General features: G+C 39.9%; 1 protein-coding gene across 1 annotated transcript in view; it reads left to right on the top strand.

The window, feature by feature from the left end:
- Positions 1-14,308, top strand: part of MID2 (midline 2) — an 80,461-nt gene that overhangs the window by 64,939 nt on the left and 1,214 nt on the right. The window contains exons 5-8 of the mRNA XM_047082111.1: positions 3,127-3,254; positions 4,361-4,504; positions 12,206-12,367; positions 13,789-13,996. Of these exons, the coding sequence (XP_046938067.1) occupies positions 3,127-3,254; positions 4,361-4,504; positions 12,206-12,367; positions 13,789-13,996 (642 nt within the window). The remainder of the gene's footprint in view (positions 1-3,126; positions 3,255-4,360; positions 4,505-12,205; positions 12,368-13,788; positions 13,997-14,308) is intronic.

A 14,308-nucleotide genomic window follows, 5' to 3' on the forward strand; every position in this document is an offset into this window, starting at 1 on the left:
GAATTATCTGCCCAGCCTAAATATCTTCATCGATGGTTTCTCATAGGGTCTGAAATTCTTCCTCACCAATAATAATTGTAATATATTAAGGACCAAGATTTCAGTTAAAGTCAAATTTTAGCTGGGAGAGTATTCCTTCTCTCTTACAAATGACACTTATTATATTGTCCTTAATGGAGGTCAGAGCCTTGAGAGACAGGTAACGTTGTTTTGCTTAAAGTATTAAACATAGAAACACAAACAGACACACACTTACATATACCCCAATGCCATTTTTACTCACCCTTCCAGCCACTGTTAATATTTGGGAGTATAGTATCCCAATATTTATATTTAATATGTATTTCACAAACATAAGGTCATGTTGTATATACTTCATTATACCCTATATTTGAAACTTAACAATATATCATGAACTTGTCCCTGTCATTGGATTTATTTATTTATTTATTTATTTATTCATTTATTTTGAGAGAGAGCATGCAAGTGAGGGAAAGGGCAGAGAGAGAGGGAGAGAGAGAATCCCAAGCAGGCTCTGCACCATCAGCGTGAAGCCCGATGCCAGGCTCAAACTCACAAACTGTGAGATCGTGACCTGAGCCGAAGTCAGACGCTCAACTGAGGCAGCCAGGTGTCCCCTTGTCACTGGATAGTATCATATAACCTGATTTTCAGTGACCTCATAGTATTTCATCTTTTGATGTGTAGTAACACATTACTTAGTTCAGTCCCCATGGTTAGACAATTAGGTTACATATAGTGTATTGCGTGCCCTTAAACAGTTGCATCTTTGCATACACCTCAATTATTTCCTTAGTAAAAACTTTACGAAATAAAACTGTGGTGTCAGAGAATATTTGCGTTTTAAACTATTTGGGTATTTAATGCTAAATTGATCTTCAAAATTTGTTGTCAATGCCTCTCAATATGGAGGCATTACCTAATATAGGCATAAAAAGCTCCTATATTGTCATTAGTTATAATCTTAAATGCTATCTCATTTTATCTTACATTTATTTGATTCCTCAAGTAGTTGGGCTTTTAAATATATTTGTTGGCTACTTATTTTCATGTTGTATGAATTGATTTTCTGTCTTATTTATCTACACTCTTGTCACTACTTTCCTTTCTGATCACCTTAAAATCTGCTCTGCCTCCAATTTTGACCCCTTCCAGTCCATTACTGCAGCCAGAGTACTCTACTTGAAACATAAATTTGAGCATCACTCTGCCTAAAAAGGCTTCAGTGGCCCACATTGCTCTCCGGGTAAAGTGTAAAGTTTGTAACATGACCTACAAGGCTCTGCGTGACTTTGCTAATTCTCCAGCCTTCGGGCAAGAGAGAACACACACACATCCATGTAGTCTTTGCTTACCTAACTCCTACTCATCGTGTAGGTCATTGCTTACCATAAACTTCCTCTGGGGAGAGTTCCCTTAGTGCCAAAGTCCTTGTCAGGTGGATCTTGTGTATGTTACACTCCCTTTGTAGCAGCACTTCTATTGCCTATTTAATGTCTTTCTCCTCTATGAACTGTGAACTTTGTGAAGGCAAGGACCACAGCTGTGTATCTCCAGTGCCTAGCACAGTGCCTGGAACATTAGTTGTGCTCAGTAAGTATTGCATGGATGGATGGATGGATGGATGGATGGATGGAAGAAAGAAGATTGGGGAGGTCAGGAATAAATTTCATGAGCCAATTTTCTACCTTAACTCTTGCCCTAAAGAGGTTGTTTTCTTCTTACTCATCAAATCCTGGAAGAATAGCCTAAAGAGTGAGACTTTAAGATTATACTGGGTTAGCCTTTCATTTGTTTATGCTGGCCTGCAGTTTATTCCTAAAACATCTATTTCACAAACAACCAAGAGCTATTGTTGGCAGAAGTATAGCAAGGTACACGTGCATGAGGATATATATTTGTTTAACTCCTCAACCCCTTACAACTAATTCATCATAAAAGTTTCCCCTCTGGTCTTTTTACATCCAGTGCCTCTTCCCTTCATTCTACCTGCGTATTGTTGCCAAGTTCATGTTTCTTTCCATTGTGTCATTTGCATGCTCAAGAATCTTCACTGGCTCCAATTCAGAAGGTCTGTCACAGAGCCTCAACATGTATGTTTTGGTCAAAACTCCCCCAAGATAATTATGATGTGTAGTCATGGTTAAGAATTGCTGAAGCACATAAAAATTTACCTTAATTAAAAAAAATGGTCTAAATTGGTTCAGGGTATAAAGTTTAGAATCTGATGAACATGGATTAAGTTATATTTCTTTTTTTCTGACTTTTCCTGGTTGTGTGATCTTGGGCAAGTTACTTAACCTTTCTATGTGTCCTTTTCATGTACAAAATGGAAATAACATTTACTACACAGGATTATAGTAAGAAGTAAATTAACCAATGTATGTAAAGTACATGCATGGTCTCTTCTACCTACTAAATGCTCAATAAATGTTAGGAACTGTGTTGCTGTTAATCATTCCACTATTCACTCAACAATTATTGATTTGCTATGTGTCCAATACTCTGTTATGAACTGTGGAAGATATAAGAGGTACAAAATACCTGCTCTTGAGATGCATCAAACTAGCTGGGGAGTTAAAGCTATCATAGCATTATATAATAATAATAAATAATAGTAAAATTAAACATAAATGTTATAAAATATCAAATAATGTACAGTATTTAAGTGAAGGCTGTAATTCAGCCCCAGCATGCTGGCTTATTGATTAGCATAAAAAAATAAAAAAATAGAGGGGGAGGCAAAAAAAATCTCTCAAACTGCTCTTACCAAGCCTTCAGAGGTCTAGTTTTGATGCTGCCTGCCAGATGGAAAATGATGCAGAGGAGGAAAAATCCTGTATTTACTTCTCAAAATTAAGACAGGATGGGGGAGTGTGTTTGAGGGGTGAACATATGTGAATAAATATGGTATAACCCTTAATTGGTTCCTGATGATTAAAATGTAAATGGTTCCCACTGGAAAAGCATAGATATGATATTTTTCACTTAATGAATCAAGCCCTACGAGTCCTTTATTTTCTTCTTGTTGAACCAGAAATCAAACATTGGATAAAGGTTGCACACCTATTTTGATGTATATTGATGTACTTTTCTCTTTTCCAGGGTCGCTATGGCAACAGCATCTTCTCAAGTTCTGATTCCAGACATCAATTTTAACGATGCCTTTGAAAACTTTGCTTTAGATTTTTCCAGAGAAAAGAAACTGCTGGAGGGGCTAGATTATTTAACAGGTGTGAAAATACTGTGGTTTCCTTCCTGTTTAAATGCTTTTCTTTTGGCGTTCTCTTACTTTAAGATAATCGGAAAAGAGCAATATTTATAATGAAAATGCTTTTATAAACTTTAAGACAATTCATGTATCTTTTTAGATAGAATAAACTTTAGTTCATGTAACAGAAAAGGAGATGATGTGTGAAATATTTCTGGGGGCACATGGGTATACCATTATACTTAGAGGTAAAGAAAAAGCAAGACGTTGCTGATGGATTTCTCCTTACGAGCCTATCAGTAATATATTGTTGCTTGTTACTGAAGGAGTTAGAACTCAGGTGGCAATTATGGAATATTAAAGAATCTCCTGCATAGCGATAGGTACCATTCAAATGGTTTTAAGGAAATTTAGAAACTAGCAGATTAGGAAGAAAAATGTAAGAAATATCTGGCTTGCACACAATTCTAGGAAATGAGGGGTGCATCCAGCCTATGAAAAATGCTGGATACCTTCAGGATTAATGAATGACCATTTCATGAGAAAAATATACACATACAATAGCCTTGCATTTGTCATTATTTTGGCTAATATATTAAAGTAACTGTCATTTACTGAACATCTCCTTTATGCCAGACACTGTATATTAATTTTATATTATAAATATGTACAACCAATCTATGAGGTAATTATCATCCCTTATTTTACAGATGAAGCAACTCATATTAATTTGTACTTGGCTATACTGCCAACAGTCTATAATAAAACTTATTTGAAAATAAAAAGCAATAGGCCAAAGGTCATGCAGTAAGAAAACCATTTGACCACTTTGCTCTAATATCTACATATGTGTTGGTACAGGCAGAGTAGACATCCGGGCAATCAGTTCAATACCTTAGGCTTATATCTTTGCCTAAAATGTCTCTGCCACTGAAGCAGAAGCGGTTTGGGGAAATTTGAAGTCTTAGCACTTGGCTTCAGGTTGTTCAGGATATGCTATCTAAAGCTTCTTATTAAGACAGCCTCCTCTCTATGAGGTGTAGAGTTGGGCAGTGAGGGTAACAATTGTTAAACTTGCAGAACGGAGAGTGTGCTTTCCTTTACCTTCTTTTCCACCTTTCCTTACAGCCCCAAACCCACCATCTATCCGAGAGGAACTCTGTACTGCCTCCCATGACACCATTACAGTCCACTGGATCTCGGATGATGAGTTCAGCATCAGCTCCTATGAGCTTCAGTACACCATATTCACTGGCCAGGCTAACTTCATCAGTAAGTCATGGTGTAGTTGGGGCCTGTGGCCAGAGATAAGGAAATGTAAGGAAGCAGTAAGCTGCTCAAGATTGGCCGGGGCGCCACGAGGCAAGTGTTTGTAAGACATGTTAGGTTGTTTAGCACAGTGTTTCGTAGACAGTGCAAACTCCCCCAGTGCATTGCAAAGACCTTATTGATGGGTGACAAGCAAGTTGTGTATTTCCTTGCTGGGCAGTCACTGGGGCCACTCCCATTTGTTTATGTAATCCTTAAGCCTTTCCTCAGTTACTCCATGTCACTCCACTCTCCCCAGTCAGAACACAGCTCAGAATTCATTCCTGGGTAGCTAAGCCACCATCATTGCTGATCCTCTGTGTGTGAACATCTCTCTCCTTGACTCTTCTTCCACTTCATTATCATGGTAAAATATGCTATGTTCAAAGACTACTACTTCCTTTAACGCACCTATTTGTATCGGCGACTATAGCGACAAGCCTCCTGCCTCTGTCACCGTACCCCTTGTCCCTTTCCTCCAAGAATTACACCAAATACAAAAATGTGTCAGCAGGCTGCAAGATGAAAGATGGTCAAAAAGCAGTCATTGGGCTCCCATTCTATGGTTTCTCCTCCTGATGAATTGGAGCAAGACATGGCAGAGTAGAAACCTGACGTATCGATTGCCAGACTGAAGGGGGCCAGCTGCAAGTTCCCCTCCATGTGCTGGGGAGAACTGGAAAGCAGAATTAAAACTGGATTCCAGGCTGGAACAGATTCCCACCCTAAGGTTGGATCCACACAGCTGCAAATTAGTATTTTCTTTGACCTCTGTGCTTGTGCTTCTGTGTCTGACTTCACAGGGAGAGGAGTTTTTCCAATGAAACCCTCCCAATAGGCTTCCCTTTTTGGTTGTGTGACAATTCTGGGCCACATGCTGGGGTGGGGAGATGAGAACACATTGGGGGTCAAATTTCTAAAAACACTTGCCTCGTGCAGCTCCAACCTAAGCCACTTGGCCTGGGTAGCTGTATTCCTAGGTATTTTTTCCAGGTGGTGGAGTCACAAACTCTAAGGCCTCCCTGACATGCTTTTCTGCACTTGTCTCTACTGCTCTGGAATGGCTTACAGCCAGCAACTGTGCTCCTCCTTCCTGAGATGGGGAGAGCGGTGGTCTCCTGGGAGTTGAGAAATAAGTCCAAGAAGTGACAAAGATCCAAAGGCTGTCCTCCTTATTTTCAAAGATATATCGTCCTCCATGAAGAAGAGCTTAACAGACAATTCTTAATAACAATAGGATCATAGCACCTTAGAATTGGAAGGAAACTTAGATGTCATTTAAGCTAATCTTCAATTTTACCAGTCACCCAGTAGATGATTGTCCTGTCTCTACTCGAACATTTCCAGTGATGAGTAGCTCACTTCTAACAAAATAACTCATTCAGTTGTTGTGCAGCTATGAATAATTGTCAGTGCGTCCCTAGAAAAGGCCCAACTCTCCCTCCTAGTAACTAATGACAATGATAATGTGTACGTGCATTATGCTTTGTCATTTACAAACACTCCCACTTAGTCTTCATGAGTTCTTCCTTAACCATATGAAAGAGTTGATATTAATTCTGTTTTATAGATGAAGAAGCTGAGGTTCAAGATAAATGAGTTGCCCAAGGTCACAGAGCTACAAACTGATGGAGTCAAGATTTGAACCCGAGCCTGTCAGACTTTAATCTTAATGTTTTCTTGAATTAAACCCACAGCTACCAATTTGTCCTAGTCTTGCCCCTTTATGCCTCACTAGTAAACCTAATCCATCTCTCACATGACAGTTCTTCAGATCATTTTACGTAGCTCTCATATATGTCCCTTCTAAATTTTCTCTTTTCCAGGCTTAAATATCCTCAGGTCTTTGAATCGCTCCTCATGTGACCTGGTTTCAGACCCTTTACCATCATGGTATCCTTTTTAGGAATACACCCATGTTTGTCAGAGTGTTTTATACAACATGCTGTCAAAAAAGTGAAAACAGTACTCCAGAAGTGGTCTGACCACCACGGAGGTTAGCTGGATTATTTGTCTTATACATTAGCTGATGACCCCCGCCCCAAACCTTTTTATTCCAGTAGTCACATTGCCTGTGTTGACTCCTGAGCATGTAGTCAGCTGAAATCCCTAGGTATTTCAAAATCTTGTTCCTATACAGTTGATTGTCTAAACTGAAATACAACACCTTGAGTACATCCCTATTACATTTTGTCTGGTTAGCTATGACTCCACATTCAAACCTGCCAAAATCCTTTTAAATCCAGTTTTTGCCTTCCCAGCCTGCCTTCTATGTCTTCTTCCAATCATAAATAGAAAAATGGGATAGGGCAGGGACAAGTGCAGAGCCCTGAGCAAAATTTTGTCTGGCAATGGGCAGATAAGATGAAACAATTTTACTGGGAATACATATTCAGGAAGATTCATGGTCTCAGTCCTTCCTACCTGTTGGTCTGGCCTGCCCTTGTTCTGTTGCTGTTGATTGAACTTGGACTCTGAGAGATGCTTTTCCCTTGAGGTTTTTCCACATTTTCTCTTTTCTTAGACCACTTTATTTACATGTAGTCAACATACAAAAAAGTTGTCCATCAACAGATCAATGGATAAAGAAAATGTGGTGTATCCATACAATAAAATATAATTCAGCCTTTAAAAAGAAGGAGATTCTGCCATGTGTGACAACATGCATGAACCCGGAGGGCATTGTGCTAAGTGAAATAAGCCAGACACAGAAGGACAAATACTACATGATACCATTTATATGAGGAATCTTAAAATAGTCCAACTCCACATTTTCTTTAACCAGAAATGTCTTCCTTGTTGGTTAGTATTTTGTCTGGAGAAATAGTCCCCTTATTTTTTTTCAGCTTTCTCCCTTCATTTCTAATTATCTCCCCACCTCATCCAAGATTTGGGATGGTCACAAGCCAATGATGTTTCAGATGATGCTGTTAGCTGAATTCAAACAGATGTTTAGCTGACTGTATTCCCCATTACTGTATATCTTTTCTCCTTTTCAATTTCGTGATTTGCATTATGAAAGCACTGGCTATACTCTGTCTGGCCAGGCAGTCTGTAACAAACTGCTACAAAGATAAAACTTCTATTTCCTCTCCTTTTCATTTCCATGCAAATGTTCTCCACTACACATTTACACTTGGCTTCATGGATTTCCATATTTTGGTCTTTCCCTTTGGAACAAGGTGTATATTTCCATTACCATAATTCAGTCATAAACCCCATCTCACCAAGTCTCGGTGATACCCAGAGAATCCTATATTTACCTTTTTAAAATGTAGAACTGGTTTTGAAATTACAGAAAAGCTGTAAGAGTAGCACAAAGAATGCCTGTAAACTCCTTACCCAGATTTATCCACTTGTCAACATCCACTTGTCAACATGTTATTTCCTTTATCATTTGCTAGCATTCCCTATCTCTCTCTATATATTTCTGAACCATTTGAGAGTAAATTGCATACATCATGACCTTTTACCCCTAAATTCTTCAGTGTAGGTTTTGTAAGAATAAGGAAACTCTTACCTAACCACAGTACAGTTATCAACTTTAAGATATTTGATACAGTACTTTTCCTGATCCACTATTCATATTCCAATTTTGACAGTTGACCCAATAGTATCCTTTATAATGTGAAGGACCCAATATTGTCCTTTAGAGTCAAGGATCAGGTATTACATTTAATGTCATATCTGTAGCCTCCTTTATTTTTTTTTTACTTTTATTAAAATTTTTTTAAAGTTTATTTTTGAGAGAGAGAGAGACAGAGCATGATTTGGGGAGGGGCAGAGAGAGGGAGACACAGGATCCAAAGCAGGCTCCAGGCTCTGAGCTGTCAGTACGGAGCCCAATGCAGGATTCTAACTCATGAACCATGAGACCATGACCTGAGCCGAAGTCAGACATTTAACTGACTGAGCCACCCAGGCTCCCCTAAATTTTATTTTTAAGTAATCTGTACACCCAACGTGGGGCTCAAACTCACAACCCTGAGACTTAGTCATGCACTCCACCATTTGAGCCAGCCAGGCACCCCTCTGTAGCCTCCTTTAATCTGGAACACTTAGTTTGTCAGTCTTTCTTTGTCTTTAACGACATTGACAGATTTTTTTAAATGTCCTTTTATTTCTTTATTATACTATCCCTTATTTTGGGTTTCTCTGAAGTTTCCTCATGATTTATATTCAGACTATGAATTCATTGCTGGAATACCACATGGGACGGGTGTCCTCCTTAGGACATCACATCTTAAGGCACATCATGTCCACTCGCCCTTCGTTGGTGATGCTAATTTTGTTCAGCGAGTCAAAGGTGTTGCCTGATTTCTTCATCCTGTAGTTACTGCTTTTCCTTTTGCAACTAATGAGCAATCTGTGTGGTGATAACTTTGAAACAAGGAAACTGTCTTGCTTCCTCATCAAACCCATCTCACCCCCACTCCTGTTTTAGCACCAATCAAAACTCCTTGCCTGGTCCAGTCTTTGCTCTGATGATTACAAAATTATAATTTTCCAAAGGAGGATCCCTCCCACTTTTACAAGTTGACCTTCTACATTCTACTGTAAGCTAAAGCCCCACCCTCTGTCTATTTATCTACTTATCAGTATGGCCTCATGAATTCTCTTTTCAGTGGTTTATAATTCTTCACTGCCCTTGCTTATTTGGATGCTCAGGTTGTCCAGGTTTAGCCAGTAAGACTTTGAAGCTTACTCCTGGGTTCTTATATTCTGCCATAATTTTCTTGAATACTTCTTTACTTTCTAGCATAACAAAAGATTCTAAGGTCGTATTCACCTTATCCTGCCCCAGCCTTGAAATCAGCCATTTCTCTAAGGAACCTTGGTTCCTTTTAATTGGAGAATGTTATTATAGAATAAGATCTGGATACTAGAAATACACACATATGCCCATGCACATATGCATGTGCACACACATAATGTACATACGCATGTACTTAACATATGTGCACATATGGATGCCCATATACACACACATATATAGAAATCATGAGTTCATACCAATGCCTCCAATTCCAGTCCATGTCCACACATTCTTTGTTGCCTTCCCCCATTTGATATTTTTATATTCCTACTTCCACAATGAGAACCTTGGCTCCCAACAACATCAACACATGTACTCATTTGCTTAATCCCATAATAGATCTAACAGTTCCAGAAGTGCTTTGTCCACGCCACTACAAAAACAAACAATAGTTCAGGATTTGTTTTCAGTTCTCCTCCTGCCCCCATCCTTTTGGTGTGGTTGTTTTTCATTTGAAATGCATTTGGGTTCATTTGCTTCAGTTTGCCTTCAGTTTTGGTCCCTGCTCTTCCCATTCATATTGATTTAATTTTAATTTTCTGAATTTGTGAAACAGCAGTGTGTTTCCAAAAGGGAAACCGATACAAGAAAAAAGTGTATTCAAAGGATTGTCATTCTCGGGTCACCTGGGTGGCTCAGTCGGTTGAGCATCTGACTTTGGCTCAGGGCATGATCTCACAGTCTCATGTTTCGTGAGTTCAAACCCTGTGTTGGGCTCTGTGCTGACAGCTCAGAGCCTGAAGCCTGCTTTGAGTTCTGTGTCTCCCTCTCTTTCTGCCCCTCCCCTGCTTGCACTCTGTCTGTCTGTCTCTCTCTCTCAAAAATAAACATTAAAAAAAAAAGAAGTGTCATTTTCACCCCTATCTTTTTAATCCCCTGCCCTCCCCCATCCCTTGTAGCTAACCAACTACAATATTTTCTGGGTTTTCCTTCCTATTGTTATTGGTGTTTTGTAAACAAGCAGATATATGTATGCTCCCTTATTTGCCCTTCTTCCTTGGAAAAAAAGTGTTGTACTATACATGCATGCTCTTTTGCAATTTGGTTTTTTCAGTTAACAGTAAACCCTGGAAATCACTCCATATCAGTTAACAGAGTTCTTCTTCATTCTTTTTTTAAGCTTATTTAATTAATTAATTTATTTATTCATTTAGATCAGGGGAGGGGCAGAGAGAGAGAGGGAGAGAAAGAATCCCAAGCAGGCTCCACGCTGTCATCATGGAGCCCGAGGTGAGGCTCGATCTTACAAACCGTGAGATCATGACATGAGCTGAAATTAAGAGTCGGATGCTTAACTGACTGAGCCACCCAGGCACCCCACTCTTCAGTCTTTTTTCGTAGGTACATAGTACTTAATTGTGGCATTTGTTTTTTGTTTTGTATTGTTAGAAGTATATCTGGAAGACCATTTATTTCCTTTTTTGTATTAAAGTCTAGTGTGCAGTTTATGATTCATATTGTGAATTGGTACATAGCTAACCAGGCCCTCAAACATTATTCCTGGCCCTTATCCTTATTGTCTTTTCCTGAGCATAACTGAGCGTCTTCTCCAGTTATTCTTTTTCTAACATATGTGTTTTCCCTCCTTCATGCTTCTTTTTCTAGTTTTATTTTAGACTTTTTCAACCATCCACCAAATTAATTATAACACCCTCATGATCAGATCTCTTTCAAACCACTCATGATTACTTTTCATTTTCAACCTCACTAAATCCTTCACTAAGGCTGCATAGAAGTGACTACATTCGCTGTTCATTTTCCTTGCCCATTCCTGTCCATGCTTTGTTAGAATTGTGGTTAAAAAGCAATAAACTGATTGAAAGACAGGTAACAGAAGAGAGAAGTCTGGATAATTCACAAACCAGAACGTCAACCCCTCTTCTACTAACAGTTAGCCAAATACATGTTTTTAATTATGTGCATTTTTCTTGGTTTAAGTCAATGTTTATGGTCTAAAGAGTTTCGAAAGCAGAAACCTAGATCTCTGAGCTTGGGAGGGAAGAAGGTTCCAGGCAACAATGTGTTCCTGGACCACCCAACTTCGAATGAATATTGGAACCAGGAAGGAGCAAAAGATGGGTAGTGCCAAGTGGGGAGATGGCAATTTTGCTTTGGTTATCATGCCATCTCCTTGGCTTCCCTATGATACCTCAGAGTCCAGTTAGATTGGGAAGTGAGGGTGAGGATGGGGAGGGTGAGATGAGCCATAACCCCTGAAAGCTTCACTACCTTGCAGAGACCAAGGAACATTGCTGTCTATCCCATGAGTTGTGACGTAGCGGAGAGAACACTGGCCTAGGGTTAAAGAAACCAGGGTTACACTCTCAGCACCATCACCATCTTTCTGTGGCCTTGGGCAAGTCACCTTCTCTCAATCTTAGTTTCCCTTTGTAAAAGGACAGAAACATGGCATGTAGGTGTCCTTTTGGCTCTGAGATTCCATGTTCCTGCGCTGTGCACAGGACTGCTCCACCCATATGAGGCTAGACTCAGCTCTCAGGGGATTGGACCTTTGGCATAAAGATCCAGAGACTCCATAAAAGTGGTGATTCGGTGATTTTTTTTTTTTTTTTGTATAGTGGCCTTTCCTATATTATTGCGCAGAAAATTGAAGCAACCTAAACTTCACTAGTGGTGACATTCAATTGCCTGGCATAAGCCTAGCTCCATGGGAGAAACAAAACAGAAGATATTTATCTCACTGTGTATCCTGGGACTCAAAAGAAAACAAAGTGAAATTAACCTTTCTTTGGTGGTGGGGGGGGAGGCTTTTGATGAATTTTCAGTGTGCTTCTCATCCTATCTCTACTACCTGCCGGTTAATGTCCTTGTCTTTCCCCACCTTACAGGCCTGTATAATTCAGTGGATAGCTGGATGATTGTGCCCAACATTAAACAGAACCACTACACAGTGCATGGACTTCAGAGCGGGACGCGCTACATCTTCATTGTTAAAGCCATAAACCAAGCAGGCAGCCGGAACAGTGAACCTACCCGACTAAAAACAAATAGTATGTTATGGTGTTCCCAAAAGGAGAGATCCGTTTTCCCCTCCGTGCCAGGGAATGCATTTAGCCTGAGCAGGTGCCCACAGCAGTGCCAGAGAGCAGAGGCACTGGTTAGAGGAGTTTACCATTTTAGTTGATGCTTTGGGCACGGGCTCCGTTGGTGCCCCTGGGGGATATGTGAGTACAAAGATATACACAAAGTATATGTAGTAGTAGCTGGTGTTTGAGGAGGATGTTAGTCAAGGCTTTTTCTCTGCACCCCATCCCATGCATGGGGAACAGTTGTGTCAAACGGTACTAATTTGCGATGATCTGGTAGAACCCTTCTGCAGAGAAGCCATACCTCTTAGGAATGCTTCTGGATGCAGGTGACTGAAAATCCAACTAACTTAGCTTAACACATAGTATTTTTTTTCTCTTTCTCACAGCAAGAAGTTGGAACGTAGGCAGTTCAGGACTAGTGCGGCAGCTCGTTCTGTGATGTTGTGAAAGATCCAAACTCCTTCTCCCTTTGTGTACTGGCTTATTGTCACATGATCACAGTATGGCCATTTCAGCCTCCAGATGTCTTATTTCCTTTTAAGAGAGGAAGAGGGGGAAGGGGTTGGTACACATGATGGCTATCCCTTTTACTGGGAAAACGGGCACATTGCAGAAGTGTCCCCAAGCTTGTCTGACTTCTGTTTCCCTCTGCTTCCACCTTGTTAGCCACCCCTAGCAGCAAGAGAGGCTAGGAACTTGAATATTTAGCTTTTTTGGCCTCTATAGTGAAAGTGGGTCACAGAGAAAAAGTAGGGAATGGGTGTTGTGTTCGCCAGCAGTGTCAGCCGCAGACCCATGTTGTATAATACAGCTCTTGCCATATCCAGCAATTGGCTCCTAGTAACTTGTTTTGTCATATGGTTATAAGGAATCCTCTGTCGCGAGTGATCCTACATGACAAATGTTTTCTCTGATTGTTGATGATGATGCAACAGTCACTCTGACAAAGTTACCTAATCATATGTTATTTACATCCCAATTGTAAGAGGGTAAAAAGATTGTCATTACTGAATTGTTTTTGTTTTTTTGTTCTGCCAGCAACCACCTCATCAGTTCCCCTCACTTTGCCTCACCTCAAATGCTCCTTCCCCTAAAACCCACTCAAATCCCAAATCACCCACTGAAATAAAGCAGAGTAAAAAACACATTTGAGAACATGAGACCCTTTTAATTTGATAACATACGAAGTGGGGGGCAGCTTATTCTTATTTTATTGGAAAGGGTGGGTTCAGGCCTACTTCCTTAATATAATCCAAATAGCACCAACTTGCACTGGCCCACAAATGAGCATGATATCAAGAATCTCCTGGTAGTGATAGCCCTGAAGGACGAAGATGGAATTCTTAAGTATTTTCTTATGCATTTTTTTCTACTTTTTTCAGGTCAACCCTTTAAACTAGATCCCAAAATGACTCACAAGAAGTTGAAGATCTCTAATGATGGGTTGCAGATGGAGAAGGATGAAAGCTCTCTGAAGAAGAGCCATACCCCAGAGAGGTTTAGTGGCACAGGGTGCTATGGGGCAGCAGGAAATATATTCATTGACAGTGGCTGCCACTACTGGGAGGTGGTCATGGGTTCCTCAACATGGTGAGTGGATCCCACTTACAGTTTTTTTCTTCTCCTTTCTCCTGCTGTCAGGTTCCTAGGAGATTCAGTTCCATAGCACAAACGTAGTGCCAGTATGTCAAGGTTAAAAGGAATGTGATGAAAACCACTTCTAGAAAAATTGGCCAACTTTAAACAAAAAAATCTTGGGAAATATACTGGGATCACAGCTGGAAATTACTACAGCATTCTAATTGCTGACTTTGTAAAGCTCTAGTGCTATCAACATTATGGATCTAAATGTAAACTGTTTAGTAAATGAAGAAGTTAAGGATACCTGCTTCTATGGGATAT

Source organism: Lynx rufus, unplaced genomic scaffold, assembly GCF_022079265.1.
Source record: "Lynx rufus isolate CCGP_SWC_20201006 ecotype Redwood Valley unplaced genomic scaffold, mLynRuf1.p SCAF_19, whole genome shotgun sequence".
Classification (NCBI taxonomy): Eukaryota; Metazoa; Chordata; class Mammalia; order Carnivora; family Felidae; genus Lynx; species Lynx rufus.